Source organism: Sebastes umbrosus, chromosome 21, assembly GCF_015220745.1.
Source record: "Sebastes umbrosus isolate fSebUmb1 chromosome 21, fSebUmb1.pri, whole genome shotgun sequence".
NCBI classification, from domain to species: domain Eukaryota; kingdom Metazoa; phylum Chordata; class Actinopteri; order Perciformes; family Sebastidae; genus Sebastes; species Sebastes umbrosus.
In genome coordinates this window covers 4,037,234-4,053,297 of record NC_051289.1, presented here as the reverse complement: position 1 = coordinate 4,053,297, position 16,064 = coordinate 4,037,234, and the positions used below count along the sequence as shown (strand labels likewise).

Here is a 16,064-nt window from a genome sequence, read left to right as displayed (position 1 = left end):
TGCATGGCTGCTCATCTAAAAGATATGAGGGTGTAAAGGGTGAAGGAGGCAGTAAAACATCATAGAAGCCATCACCACTTGCAATAGGGCTGCTATTTTCTTAGATAATCCATTCTGCTTCTTTTGACAAAAGATAAAACCTCGGGAGCTATTTCCCCAACACATATCCTCACACGCCTGTGAGATATTACCCTAGCCTTATCTGGGGAACATATGGGGAGAGCTTTGATAGATTGTGGCTCTAAAAGGAAGAAATCTTTATTCAGGGAGTGACGGTTTAATCCATGTAAACCCCCTCTCGGTGTCTAACACTTATCTCGCCATTCATTTTCTGCACAAAAGCGCAATTTGGCACTCTGGAAACTTTAACACCACTTTTTAATTAATTAATATTTGGGTTAATTTCTCCGCTAAAAACTTGTTCTATAAGTCTCACATACGCTTAATTACGTAACAAGTAACTTAATTGCCTCGAGATTAGTTTTTACAGTCATGGATGAAGCCCCTCCAACCCCCCTGTTAAAAAAGCTTTATTCTCCACAAGGTTTATCTTCTACGAAAATTGCATGCTATATGGTTGTGATAAGAAAACGCTGTGTACAATAGAGCGGCGCCGCAACCGCCGAGGAAATTATGTTGATTCCATGTCATTAACGGATACTACACTGTAGTGGGCAGACCGCGGCTTCCATTAGGGGTCAAATTCAGTGCCTTCAAATCGAATGGGATCCTTTAATTACACGTAGTAAAATTGGCTAATTGCACAACTAAACCATTTAGAGGTCGTTAATGATTTCCTGCTCCAGGGCTGTTTATTGACTTGAACATCATCAACTGTACAAAAAAATCGTGTAGGAGTTTTGAAATTATGAGCTACAAAATTTAAATTCCTGTTGGATACTTGTGGGTGAATTGGTCAAAAATAAAGCTTAATTTTCTGTATAACTATTAAAAAAATACAGAAACTGAATATTGTAAATAAGAAAATCAGCGCTGATAATACAGATTATTTCAATTATTGATCTGTTTCTTTTTTCTTTCAATAAAATCTTGGGAAATAGTGAGAAATTTCCATAACAAGTGCTCAAAATTTAAGGTTATGCCTTTTTTAAAATTCCTTGGTTTGTTCACCCAACAGTCCAAAACCAAACATATTCATTGATACCATATAAAACAGACAAACATCCTCACACTTGAGAATATTTGGCATGTTCGCCTGAACTCAAATGATTAATTGACGATCAAAATTGTCAATCAACAAACTCCAACTCTATGGTTTGTAAAGCAGGGTCTGTTAATATATCTGTTATTTAAAAAAAAAAAAAAAAAAAGCCCTTAACAAAAACAAGCCAGTGCTTTGATTAAGGTCACAATAATTGAATAATTGTCTGTATTTTCTAGCTTACAGACAGTGTTACCTTTAGAGCCCTCTCCTGCTGTATGGAGGCAGCTCTCCGTCTTCCACAGTGAAACTATCTTTGTCCAAAACTGCCTTAAAAATGTGCAGTTTTCACTTGTTTACTAACCCAGCCCTCCAGGGCAGCTACTCGGATATCTGTTGCCTGAGGGGAAAAAAAGACACTTAAGGAGCCTGGAAGTCATCAGAAAGTTGGTATTCCCCTTGGAAAGCACACTAAGAGAGAATGATTTTGTGAAGAATGGGGGAATAAATACTGGATGAAAAGGAGGGGGGATGAGTTTGACTGACTGCCTGCTGCATTCATCTAATAATTAATTCATTTAGATTCAAATCAAAGACAATTCATGCACTTTAAAACTTCAAATGCCTCAAAAGAAACATAAACACAAAGAAATATACTGACTGAGTTTGAGAACTTCCATGCTTGACTTTGGCTAACTTATATGACCTTTGCCGTGGGCCAGCCCTCGGGCTCCTCACACATGTTGGAAGAATTTCTGCTCCTTGTTTCTATCCAATTGTGAAAAGACAAAAAACACAGTCATTCAGTGAGCAGAGGAAAATAATGAGCAAGCAAACGAGGAAGAAGAATGAAACGGAGGATTGTTATGTAGAGAAGACCGTTGTTATGTCAGGAGGTACGAGTGGAGGGTCTAAAATATTCATCATCTTCTCCTTTGTCTTTCTTAAGACCATCGTCAGCGTTTCTGATGCAAACAACACGGAACAAGGGCATGACAGGACAGAAGATTCAAGGCTGGGTTGGACATAACTAATCAGCATGTACAAAACCACCATGTATAATTGATACCGTGTCTGTGAGTTAGTGCCCGAGCACTTCTTGTTTCCCGTCATCGTTACACAGAGAGCCGGAGAGTTCTGTTGCAAAATGAGACACTCACCATTTGTGGCAGCTGCTGAACTTTCCAGACATGACCCCGTTTTACAAAAAGCTTAATAGCCCAAAATGAAAGCACATCGTACTGGATGGAAGGGAACTGGCTACTTTAACTCCCCGCTGAGAAAATTACAGCACTTTGAAGTTTTAGTTTTCTTAGACATTACGTAATAAATGTGAGATGGTTCTTTGTTCCCTAATGGATGGGAGGGACGGTGATGCTCCTTCCATTTAATGTCATATAAAGTATCGTTAAGATGTCACTGTATGGTACTTTGAATAGGATATCTCAGACAAGATATCTTACAGAGAAGGCAAGACTTCACTATCACACAGACAAGAAATCATATAAAATAAAATGTAATGAATGTTCTTACTTGGCGGGTACCAAAAGAATTAAGACTCTTTTGAAACAAATCACTCAATGAATGTTAAACGGCTATATCAATGTTTTTATATTAACAATGGATCATATGAATACTTGTCTGTGAAAAGGGTCACTTGCAGTGATGGAACCCAACTCTGCAGTTCCCCTCAGCTCTATAGACCTTTATAGCACCTTTCAGCTCATTGTTTTGGTATTATGGTCCATTACTTTGCTGTTTTCAGTTTTTTTTTGTGAAAAACTTAGCTCTAACAACCCACTGCATGCAACCTTCCCAGCATCAGATGGCAGGGAGACAAAGTTAGCAACCAGCTGGTGAACATAGTAGATCATTTGGCAGCTAAAGAGCCAGAAATATCCCTCAGGAGCTGGTGGAGACCAAAACAGAGCAAAAAAAGTGGCCTTACATATATCAAGAGGCCAGACACACGGCTCCAAATGAATAATAATGTTGCTCTGTATCTCCTGAATGTGGGGAAAGTGTTTGCTAACATGTTTGCTATATGTCAAGTGGTGATAAAATGTTCACAATGGGGAAAAATGATTTAATACACACTAACTTAGCCATTGCAGGTAGACAATAAGAGTCCTAGATCTTGGTGAAGTATGATGCACTAACCTACATGTATGTGACTTGGGTTTCGTATAGAAGTGCACACTGTTTTCCCCTAATGCATGACCCAAAAGAACACAACATACTATGCAGTATTCACAGAATACAAATTTTGTAATTTCAATCTGATCTCATGGGAAGGCGTATAAATAGCAAAATATGTTAAAGACATTCCGTGAAAAGGTTGCGGTTATGTTAAAGCAAAAAAAAACAACTTAGTTTGGTTTAGGAAAAACATCGGGCTTAAAATAAGTATGTAAACTAAGTAAAATATATACATAAACAACGTAACTTAAGTACGGAAAACTCATCACCAACGTAACTCAACAACAGTTTGGGACACAAACACTGGTTTGCTGGTTGCAAGTCCTGTGTTTGTTGGACCCGCCCACTATAAGCAGTCTTTCGCACTTTTTATTCTATGCCACTAGCTCTGAGCGTAGCACATTATCATGGATGTGTTTACATTGCCGTCAATACAGACTACATTCCGTGAAATGACACACCAAAAGCAACAACGGTGTTGTTATTGAATGCAAAATGACTTAGAAATTGCTGTGTCATTCATACTCCATTTGGTCGGTAGCTCGCAATTTGTATGCCAGAAATCATTTCACATAATTATTTTTTACTGTACTAACAAGAAATGATACAAGATGTGCGCTTAAGAATGTCAAACTATTGCTAGTTTGAACGTGAATAGTGAACATCAGCACTTAAAGACCAAACAAGTTCATTATGCAAACTGAGTATGTACTCTCTTTCACACTTCTCCAGCGTCAACACTTCACACTGAAAAGCTTGTTTGAATTAGTATGATGTGCTAAACTTGGGACACAGCATCGAAGTTCCTCTGCACCATCTGCAGAGTGTCTCCCTACGCGGTCCCATTGCAAAAAGCGTCACGCACCAACAAATTAATGAACCAGTGCAGAGAGACCGGCTCCTATAGAGGGGCTCACGGACACCTAATGAATTGGAAAGCTGACCATGAGGAGATCCTGGGGGAACTTTGGGATACCATGTGGTACAAGCAAAATGTTCTCTTGATGGGATCACAGGTTAAAGCATTGGCTAAAAGATTTTGGCTTTGGGGAAAAAAAATCAACTATTCATTGTTCTCTTTGCCTTAACTGATGACTTTAATCCTGTAAAGATCCTAGTTGTGATAATAGTATCCCCTTAAAGTTGTATTTTATAAAAGTAATTCTATGTTGCCTTGCCTCCCTTAAGTTCACATGAAAGATGCTTGGGAAAATGTACATATGTTAACAAATATGGCTGATTTCAATGAGCAACATGGAAGAATTGGCACGAAACATATTGCAAGACTGGAGGTGTCATTATTGTGTGCATATGGCTGGCTCAGCATCATCCTCTGCTTGGTGAATCATAAACACCTTATGCCTCCCACCATGATAATCTTTACTGCATGCTCTACTGTACATCCACTCTTGGAGGAAGAAGACAAATGTACAATTCTTTTTCTCACATATCCACTCATATGGATTTCAGGACTTTATTGAGCAATAAAAAATATACACCAAGGAAAAATATCATTTTCCTTTTTCCTCATATTGTTGTTCTTCCATCTCAAAATCTGATTTAATACTTCCAGATGAGCGACCCACGATCCAAAGCGACAAAATGAAAAGAAAAAAAGAAATAAAAATAGAGCAGTCTTTAGTTCAACAGTAGAAGTTGTAAACCACCGGGACAGTTTGAAAGCATCTCTGTCTATATTGTTCACTGAAAATTTGAAAAACGGGTTTCAAACAGATTTAGTTTGAACGGGAGTGAAATCACAGACTAGGTCGTCACATCTGAATCTGCCTCTCCGTAGAGTTCTGCCAGTTTCTGGAACTCAGGCCCCCAGTCGTCCAGGTAGTTATAATCCTGCTCTGATTGCGTGCCGGGAGTTTCTAAAGGGCTGACGGATCCCGTGGGCGAGCCCTGACCCTCGTAGGCGTAGGTCTGGAGGGAGTCGTAGGGCGGCCCGCTGGTGTCCATGTCGGCCTCCACCAGTCTCTGCTTGATGAACTCGTGCACATCCACCTCGTCCGGCTCCTCCGACGCGCTCCGGCGGCTGCGGGGCTGTTTTCTCTTCTCAGGGCGAATGTCCCGTCGGAACTTGAGCTCTTCGGCGGCGGCTGGGTTACGGAGGGCGATGATGTCGAAGGCCTCGGTGTCCTCCTCGCCTCCGCCCTCGTCGTCGTAGGTGACCACGTTCTCCCGGATGTCCTCTTCGGAGATAATAAGGGGCTCTTTCTTGCTCCGCCTCAGTGTGATGAAGAGAACCACGATGGCTGCAAGACAGAAGAAGAATTTTACATTTATAAAAAAAAAAAAGAGAAGTGTCGAAATGATACCCAGAAAAAACAAACATATGTTACAATATATAACTTCATATAATAAACTGACATATTTAAAAACACAATGTCTAGGATTTGGCGACATCTAGTGGTGTGGTTGCAGATTGCAACCACCTGAGTAACCCTCCGCTCACTCCTCCCTTTTTAAGACTGCAGTGACATGAGTTGCCGCGTGCAAAACCAACCAAACATGGCAGACTCCTATGTAGATATGAAGGGCTCATTCAGATGATTATACACTAATGAAAACATAGTTATGAATATCACATCCCATCTCTGCTGATAGATCCCCTGAAATGCTACAAACTGTTCCTTTAATAGTTGTAGACAAAAGTCAGACAGAAAGAAAATTGCTTTTCTAAACAATTCAAATGACAAACCGCTTAACAGAAGAACATCCCATAACACAGAACAGCTGCATGTGGTTACAGTACTCAGCCATGTTTTCGTAAACAGCCAACCAAATGAACACAATGTGCATATTTATCCCGATTTTCCATCAGGACAATAAAACTAGCCAAGCGTTGAAGAGTTGTAAATCAATAACACGCATTAGCCGACATTGGCTGTGATGCTACTTTGAATGCAAGCTGTTGGGAGATGATGACAATACAAACATTATCATCATTTGTGGAGCAAATTTGATCTCAGATGATCCAGCCAAAACATGCAAAACAGCCTGTAAATACAAAGCGAACATGTGTCAACACATGGAGGTCATGTAATCATCTTTTAGTTTGAGGTGAAGCCATTGAGAAAGAATGAGACACTTGTGCCACATTAAAGTTCCAACGTGTCTCTGCAGATAAGTAGCTTGCAGTGTGAAATATCCTCTCCAACTGTTAATGAAGTCATGAAGCCGAGTAATATTTGATGACATGCTACAGCTTGGAACTTGTTACTACAACTAATGAGAGTTATACTTCTTTGGGTTAATGATGACCTCTCTGCAAGATGTTAACACTAACATCTATTTAATAAAACGGCGTGAGCAAGGGAAGTGCATTTGTGCAGCAGTGCAATATCTAAAAGGAGTTCATTATACTGCATTAACGGAGACGAGCGAGCTAGATTGGTGCTCCTGCAGAGGCTTCTTTGCTTCACAACGGAACCGCATTGATTATTAGTAGAATAAACCTTTTTTTCAAGGTGATACAAATGTTTTCATCATCTTGGCGTGCCACATCAAACTGTTAAATGCTATATATAACTAACCAGCAACACGCTACTGTGTTAGATCGGCCTCTCGGGACTCCTTATAACACATACGAGGTGAGAGCTCCAGGAAGGAGGTGGTGGTGGTGGATTAAGAGCAGGTAGAGGTTTCAGCTTTCATAATGTCAAGGATGCAATGATGCATTTGGCTAATCTACTGTATTTACTCAAGCATTAAATTTTTTTGTATACATATTGTGGCGACTACGGCAGGCTGTAGACAGACTATAAAGCAATTTTCAAAGAGAAGATTTAAGCCTCAGAGCCGACTAAAGGTGCGCTGACACCAAGCTTCAGCTGTTTAGTCAAACGCCGGAGCTTTGACTCCTTCAGTTCACTCGGGCAGGTGAGAATAATCCCATTCAAACTGCGGTAGCACTGAATAAGTGGACCAAAGCAGACTGAAAATGCCAGACCTCTTCCAGTTTTTGTCACAACTGGGAACCTGAGCCAACTACAGTAGAAGAAATCCCTCTTTTATGGGGGTAATCATGGACATATGAACTCGTCAGGGAGCCCTCATGAACAAAAATGAGATGAAGTCCCCTACTACTGTGTGGTCACATCCATTTGAATTAGGCCACTGCGCTGACACAGTGTGGGGATGCCAACACAGAGGGGCTCCGGGATAAAACGCAGGATCGGCTCAACTATTTTACAATGTAACCTTGCAAAAATGATGGATAAAATGATTGCCACTGTGATTGGCCTTCAAACTCATGGATGTGTTACTTAAAGAGTAACTTAACACCCGGTTTAAAAGCAGTGTTTTGCTGCCTTCTCTGGTTGCGATTTCCAAGTCTATTTAACCATTGAACACACTCCTCAGTCACGTTGGGTGTGTTCAGAGGTGAAACACACATGAAAATTGATTTGTGCTTTGTTGCACTTGTAGCCACACCCAGCAGTGATGTCGCAGCGTCCTGGTGTACACCTGTGCATCACCGCAGCAAGGTGAGAAGTGAAACCACTGGAGGTCAGCAAAGACGATATTTTCAGGGGGTGGTATTCTTTAAGATACTTAAGATATTTACAATGGGCTTCTGTACAAGACAAGTGGACAGGTAATAACATCCTTACATTTCTGTTGATTTTGTGCATATTCTCCCCCAAGAAATAATCAATTAATGAAGTTCCCTTAAAGCAAATAACAAGTTATGAAGGTGGGTCTGAGACCTCAGGGCATTCTCTCGCTATGTCCAGCTGATAATCCAGCCCCGGGTATATGAGCAGACGGATATTGTCCTTGGAGCCTAAAATAATGGAATTAATTAATGCAGTCTGGATTCATACTCCTACAGCTATTTCCCCTTTATGTTTTAACTCCAGGGCGGATCACTAAAACTCACTCTGAACTACCTGTGAGGCCACGAGGCATTTTCCCTCAAGCCCTGATTGAGTTGCAGTTGGATAATGTGAAAAACTAAAATGTCGAATGCAACAAAGTAAACTTTTCCATTATGGACTAAAAATGTGTTTGACAGTAAGACACCTCATGACTAAAATAATTATGCACAGATTCATCTATCTACATAAATTTCATTGTTCAGTGCCGTTCCTTGCCCGTGTGTTTTAATGAAATGTCCCCTAACCGGTATGCGATTAATCTCTGCAAAAAAATCACTTTACTCCACCTGGTGCACTGGCACTGCCCAAGTGGGGTTAGAGAGGGTGGAAATGCAATTTTTGTGGGACAGTGCTTATCGCTCGACTTGTTTAAAGCAACCAATTACACAATGCAAGGATGTGAGAGTGTGCGAGGTGAGCCGGGTCATTCACTGTGAGCAGAACTAGGAAATAAAGAATTTTACTTTTGTTATTTACTGCCACATGTATATGTTTTTGGCCGCTCTCACTATCTACAGTTTATGACCTCGCTGTTGCTTAGAGGTAAACAACCTGAATATAATGACTCAGTTAACGCACCTTTATTATTTACCAGCAGTTCATACATTAGACTGCACTTTCCGCAGTTCGTGATCTACTTGTATTTGTATATTCCTATCCACTGAACACACCATATTGTATTACCTCCCCACATTAATGCTCCCTCAATGGTCCATTCAGGTCATTTCATTTGCCTAGCCAAGGCTGGTTGAGGTCTAACTGTTGCTCAGTACACCACTTATAGCACCGGGGAGCATTACCCCGGTCTACAGATATCTATTTGCTGCAGCAGAAGCCATTGCAGAAGTCTCATTTATGCAGCATTTATCCTGGTTATGGAAGATTACACTGGACGACTAGGGGACTGTATCGTAGAAATGATGTCTCTAATCCAAACCAAAGGCCATTCCATGAAACCTCTGAAGGCACAAACCTCTGCTCAAAGAGAGCAGAACTTATAAGACATAAGTAAAAACACTGACAAGTCACAATTGCAATATTTAAAGTCAATCTGTCTTGTTTTTATTTTAACCCCCCTGGGACGACGGTTGGACTCAGAGAAAATGTACTAATCTGTCTGCTACTTCAGCACCACGGACAGCGCCATGGATTCATCAATACACATTACATTTAAACGAATATAATATACTCCGGCGCGCTGGTGGAGACTACTAACTTGCACAAACCTCAGTCAGATAAAGGATCAATGAGTCAGGCAGACTAGACAGAGATATTGAACTAAACAACCGCTCCGCCCCTGTGCTCTCTCTGCTACTAAGGGATGGAGAGCGGGGATTGCAGGTTAATAAGAGGAATGCATTTTGGTTATTTTGCTAACAAGGTGGATGGCATCCCCTCTCAAATCACTACTAGCCCTTTAACTTGTTGCTGAGGCACTGGACTGGAGGAACTACGAAGGATTATTATTATAAATCCTAAAATTAACAATAAATGTTATATTTTACCAAAGATATGGTGTTCAAATTGCCATTAGTATTTTGTTCTGTTTTGATACGTCACTTGAGTTCATTCTACATAGTTGTATTTCTAATCCCATTCCTCTTTTAACCCAATTAGTACTGTAATACTGTACCATTTCCTTGAAACTAAATTATTAAAACCCCAAAAATGATCTACTTATGAATATTTTATGTTATTTAAGTCATGTGTAAAAGGCCGTAATCAACAGAGTCAGCCGAGGGATAGTTTGCATCCCTTTCTGGTTTCGCTGCGGGCTTAATTAGGAAGGCTTATTAGAGGGCACGGAGATAAAACATGGGCATTAATCGGACAGACAGAAAACAATCAGACACAAACAAATCACACTGACGAGCAACAATTAAAAATGTGAGTCACGTCTGTGTAAGTGCTATAGACACTGATGCGCTGGCTCTCACCACTTTAGTCTGTCAGCCAATCAACTTTAGTTTGCGTTTCTAAAACCGGCTTGGCACTCGTTCACTCTTTGTTCAGCCTTGAGCAGTTTGCTCTTCAAGTTCATTTTGGCCAACAATGCTATTTAAACACAAACTATCTCAAGGTTTTGTGAGTGCAAGGAGATGGATTTGGACAGTTTCTTGGTAAGAAGCTGGTACATGTACTCTGGCTTACATTAAATATTTGTTAGTTTGTTGTAAGGTTTTTGGAGGCATTTTGGGACTTGTTTGACAGTATATCACCTCTGGAGGTGCTCTGGCTCGCACTGTGTTGTGTAGATGGTGTGTTCCATCCAGGAAGTTGAAAGATAACCTAACTTCACCTCTTCCCTCTCATAGCTTAAAGCTGCAGTGGGTAGACATGGAGCAAATGTCCTCCAGTGCTTCTAATGGCATCTGTAAGATTTTACAAACCGGAGGAAAACCGGAGGAGCCTGCCGTCTCATAGTAGCTGTCAACACTCGCAAACTCCGGTCAAACTAACCAGCGCTGATCAAATGTGAATCAATATTTTGTTACTGTAATGCATATTTCTCTCCTCAAATGTTTTCAGAAACATCTAGTAGTGTACTGTTAAGCTGTAAAATGAGAAAGTTTGTGACCCGGCAGCCATGTTGAGATATGTTGAGGAAATCCAAGCACCGCCCACCAGCCGGAGAACAGCCAATAGGAACGCTCTCTCTCTTCTGTCACAGGCTTTGTTGAAGCCTGAAAACAGAGCCATGAGGAGGTGCAGAAGTCTAGCTTTCTCTCAGAACACTTGAATTACAATATGCTGCAAGGTTATTATGGAATGTTTGCCCAATGATGCCAAAAACCTCATACTCGAGCTTTAAGCAAACCCGACAAAAGCTAAAAGTATAGCGATAGTTATCAAGTCTTCCCTCGTATAAAGTGATTTGAAAATAAATGATGCCCACTCTTATTAATGCCAGATATAAATGCAAAGGATGTCATTATATAGTATAAGATGACATGTTAATACCAGGTGTAAATGGGGCCAATAAGTATTTACTATGCCTTACAGTTCAGAGAAACAAACAACATATGGAGAGAGAGGTGCCTGATATGCAACAAAAGTCCCCAGTGAGATTTAAACTGGGGATATTGCAGTTACTTAGCATACAGTGTGTCTTAGACCACTACTCCACCAGGACACCCACATTTCTTCATTGCAACTGCTATGAACACCAGAGATGGCGAATTATGGAAAAATGGTGCAAATGGTCGGCTGTTAAATGGAGTGGAATCTGATTTATTTTGACCGCGACCCACTGACAAAGTCTCTAATCTCTCGGGGTGACGGGGTGACCAAACCTCTGTCCCGTAGGGTGAGCTATGTGAGAGACACTTCACTTGTAGCTGGAAAGTGTGAACCCAAAATGCAACACGGGTCAGGAAAAAAGAAATAGGTGTGATCTGTCTTTCGGTGCTGTTCCTCTTTCTCTCTCTCTCTCTCTCTCTAGTATCTGCCTTGTGCTTATGATTAGGGATTCAGCGAGCGTCTCTCACTCAAGCTCCAAACAGTGGTGATGGCCTTTTGTTCGCCTCAGCCAGAGGCTTTGGCATAGAGGAGGAAGACAGCCAGTATGAATATGCATAACCTTCACGCACTAATGTCCACAGACAATCACCGAGGAGAGGAGGGGAGAGCAGCAACGGTGAAGCCGTGTTATTAGACGGTTTTGTCTAATCGTGTCTGTACGAGGAAGGAATCTGTCTGAGACATCTCTCACGCCCTGTTGTTGACTTTGGTATATTTGATTTAAGATTTTGCGTCATCTTTCAGACATTTTCCAGCCATAAAGTTGACTGTCCACATTCATAACTCAAAGATCATATTTGAAAGTTTATATATAATCATGTGCTGTCACTGCAAAGACCAGTTGCTATAGTAACAAGGCACGCATTGACTCAGGACATGGTCTCAGGGTGCTGCAACGTGCTGGGAACGCGGACGCAGCCCTGTTTATTTTCACCGTATTCCTGATGGAGTTTTATATTCATGCCGTAGAGCCCCGTCCGTCACACATGAACTCAACAAGAATGGTATCTATGTCGGCTGTCACCACATCCCTCCACGCTTGTCCTCTGCTCCTCTAGTCACAACATGTGATGTCAGACATGCGCCGGGCAGGGAGTGGTGCGGAGGAGGGAGATTCATAGTAAAAGAGCAGATTTGAATTGAATTTCAAAGCGTCAACAAATGTGATTTAGGTCTAATCTGATTTTCTGATTCGAGCTACCTGCCTCGACGTGAATCCAAGCTGCTCGAGGATTCAAGTCCTACTCTCCAGCCACTGTGGGTTTTATTCTCAGTATTCTTTCAGTTGTATACACCTCCTCCCTGAATCACTCTGACCCTGAATCACGCTGACCCTGCATCTCTATTCCACTCTTCTTTGCCGTCTTTGTCCTCACCAATCTCCTTTCTAGTCACCTCTCCTCCAGCCTCCTCTGTGTCCTTCTTCGCATTCCGTCCTTCATATCCTTTTCTTTTGCTTCCACCTCTGCCCTCTCCAACTCATTCTTAATTCTCCCTGTGCCCCCGCATGTCTTTTCATCCCTCTCTCCTCGTCCTGCCCTTGTCAAACCCTTCCACCCTTCCCTGCTCCTCTATGGTTCATCTCCTCTGTCCATGCCCTCAGGATATTTGCCCCCGGGCAGCTCCCCCCCCCGCTGCTGCAGTCCCCACAGCGGCTGTCCTAACTTACCCAGCAGGATGACGATGCACAGCAGGATGGCAATCAGAGCCCCCGTGCTGAGACCCGCCGAGGAGAGGAACGCCTCGCCTTGGCACATCCGGATCCTGCCGTGGCGCTGGCACGGGCACACCCGCAGGGTCAAGGTGCTGGTGCCGCTCAGCGACGGCTCCCCACCGTCCCACACCACGATGGGCAGCTCGTACAGCTCCTGGATCAGGTGGTTGAAACGCCGCCGCCTGGCAATGATGCTCGCCGTGCTGTCTTTAATGAAAAAAAAAAACATGTTTAGGAAAATTAGACCCCTCGACTGAAAAGACTAATTGATACTTTCCTCTTTCTTCTCAATTGCTTCACTCTTTCAGCAAAGCCTGCAATCACCTATTTATACAGACAGACATTTAGGTTAAGGGTAAGAATAGTCAGCTAAACAGAAAAAAGAAACAACAACCCACAGCATTTCCCATTGTGAATTGGATCTTTGGCTTTTGAAGTTCTCTCAAGCTGCTACATTTCTTACGGTGTCTGACTGCGGCTTCCCTGTGCGTGCCAAGGCTAATTAATTTCAAAGGTGTTTGTTTAATATTTAAATGTGTTGAAAAAGAGCGGTTCACCTTGGCCTCTACAGAAACACTTCTGTTAATGGAACATGTTATGTAGATAAACAGAAATAAAAAAAAGGCTGAATTTGTAAAGAAGAAAAAGCAAACAAGAAAAGACCTCGAGAGGAAGGTTTTATGAAAAGATTCAGCAAAGAGGAGGAAGCAAATAAGCTCACAGATGCAACACAAAAACAGGTGGATTGAAAAGGAGCTTGTGGTGTTACTTTTTATTCCAGTACTCTTTTCTGGGTGGACTTTAACCAGGCGGCTTGCTACGGTTCTGCCTTAGACTTGCAAGCAGGGGGAAACTCCTCTGGTTGCAAAAAAAGAAGTCTGATTGTATAGAAGTCTATGAGAAAATGAGCCTACTTCTCTCTTGATTTATTACCTCAGTAAACATTGTAAACATGAGTTTATGGTCTCAATCGCTAGTTTCAAGTCTTCTTCAATACAGCATGATGTTCATTTAGTAAATTATGGTCCCATTTAGAGTCAAATAGACCATAAAGCAGGGGATGCTTTAGGGCGGGGCTACCTTGTGATTGACAGGTCGCTACCACGGCGTTGTCCGGTCTGGGAGTCATCCATGCTTTCTTCAACTTTAACCCTTTCACAGTGTGTTTTTAGTTCATGAAAGTTAATTGTAACATTTGGTCGCACAGAAATGTCTTTTTTAGCGTTGGGTTGTACTTAGGTACGCCCTATCTAGTCACTTCTGGTTGCAAAAAAAGGTCAGAAACCAAGATGGTGGCGGCCAACATGCTGAACTCGAAGCTTCAAAACCATAACCAATGGGTGACGTCACGGTGACAACAATCACTTCTTATAAACAGTCTATAACTTTAAGCTTTTACCTGAATGACATAACCACAACAATGACAGTGATGAAACAACTCTAATTGGCTGCAACTCTTTGTTGTAGCAGGCAGGCTGTGTAGAACCACTCCACACCAATATTATTGATGCAATAAATAACATTCATCTTGAAACATTCTTCTAAATGATTGTAGACGAGCCACCAGATGCATTCCCTGTGTCCGTGTCTGTTATGTTGTTTATGTCGGGATATCTATAACATGCACAGCAGGCACCATGCCAATTGCTGTAGCCAACTGAAGCAGCCTTGTTTACTTCAGCCAAATTCATGTTGACAGTGCATTGTGGACCTACAGGGAGATTGTATAACTAAGGAGCTCTATTAATATGTACATATTAATTATGTATATGCTAAAAAAACAATCCGACAGCGAGAAGCACATAGAGCTCCTGCATGGCTTGGAACATCGCTGACAGAGCCGCCGTTAGCCATCCGGTGGCATTTATGGTCCAGTTGACCACCGATTGCAACCGAAACCGCCGAGCTGACTTCCACCATGGACTGTTTTCATTCATACTGTTTTTGGCACAATGAGTGCCAGCAGAGAAACTTTATTGAAGGACAAACCAAAGACACTGCCAATGCCAACAGGAACAGGAGAACAGCTGACTACTGGTTCAGTGCACCTGGAACTTAATCTACACAAACAGCTATAGAATATGAGCTAACATGAGAGTCATTTTTCTGAGCTTGAAATGAGCTGTAAGTGAGTGCTCAGCCTCACAGAATGTTATAATGCCCATTCCTAGTCAGCTTTACAATATCATTTGGTGTGGTTGGATGGCTAGCATACCTGCCAATGCCAGTTCGCTAGCCAAACTGACACACAATTTCACCCGCATCTTTCTATCTGCACAAAAATAGCCGGCGCTCAGTTGTTTTCTTTTTGCAACAGCACAGACGAAGCTCATTTTACATTTGTTAGTAATGTTAAACTCTTCTTTTTCAAAAGATATGCGTGCTAAGAAGCTTACACCAACACGTAAACCATCGCACAACCACTTCACATGCTGAGCTGGACTGAGAGTTTACCATTCAGAATCTAACATGCAAGCTTACTGGTGTGTGCAGGCTCTGTGAGAGAGGTTATCTCAGCAGGTCTGTAATATGAGGGGCGTTCAAGTAGCCATAGTTTTTAAAGCACTTATAAAGCATCTGCAAAATTGAAGGTCCCTTGTTAAATAGCTGTATTAAGAGATGAAGATTCACATAATGTTTACAGTATGATCATTCCTCCCTGTTCATTCAAAGCATATGGCTAGGTGAACCAGGCACCTGGATGACTAACTTGGGCCTCACATGACTGACAAACTAGAAACTTGCAGATGACACGTTGATATATATTCACAAGATATTCTAAGTTCAGAAAAATGCTGAATCGTGCACACGGGGCAACCTTTTTTCCTTTCCACCCAGCGAAAAACACCTCCGCCGTGCTGTACTACCGTGCTGCTGCTGCTCTGAGACCTCGCCTCCCACTCCAATCTCTGCTCCATCTATGAATAATTACAATGATCGACAGTTGGAATGACAACACGTACTTCAAGCTTTATTAAGTCAGACTCGCAGTATCACCGTATCAGCAAGCAGATGGGTGGGTGGGGTGGGGTGGAGGTTGAGAGTGGAGTGTGAGAGATGCAAATAACAAGGAAGAGAG

The 16,064-nt window shown here is 41.9% G+C and overlaps 1 protein-coding gene across 1 annotated transcript in view; it reads right to left on the bottom strand.

Annotated features, from left to right (window-relative positions):
• Nucleotides 1-4,798: 4,798 nt before the first annotated feature.
• The window catches only part of LOC119480787 (cadherin-18), a 91,722-nt gene continuing 80,456 nt past the window's right edge, over nucleotides 4,799-16,064 (bottom strand). Inside the window, exons 11-12 of the mRNA XM_037757351.1 lie at nucleotides 12,941-13,192; nucleotides 4,799-5,622 (exon numbers count right to left, since the gene is read on the bottom strand). Coding sequence (XP_037613279.1) covers nucleotides 5,126-5,622; nucleotides 12,941-13,192 — 749 coding nt within the window. The 3' untranslated portion in view covers nucleotides 4,799-5,125. The remainder of the gene's footprint in view (nucleotides 5,623-12,940; nucleotides 13,193-16,064) is intronic.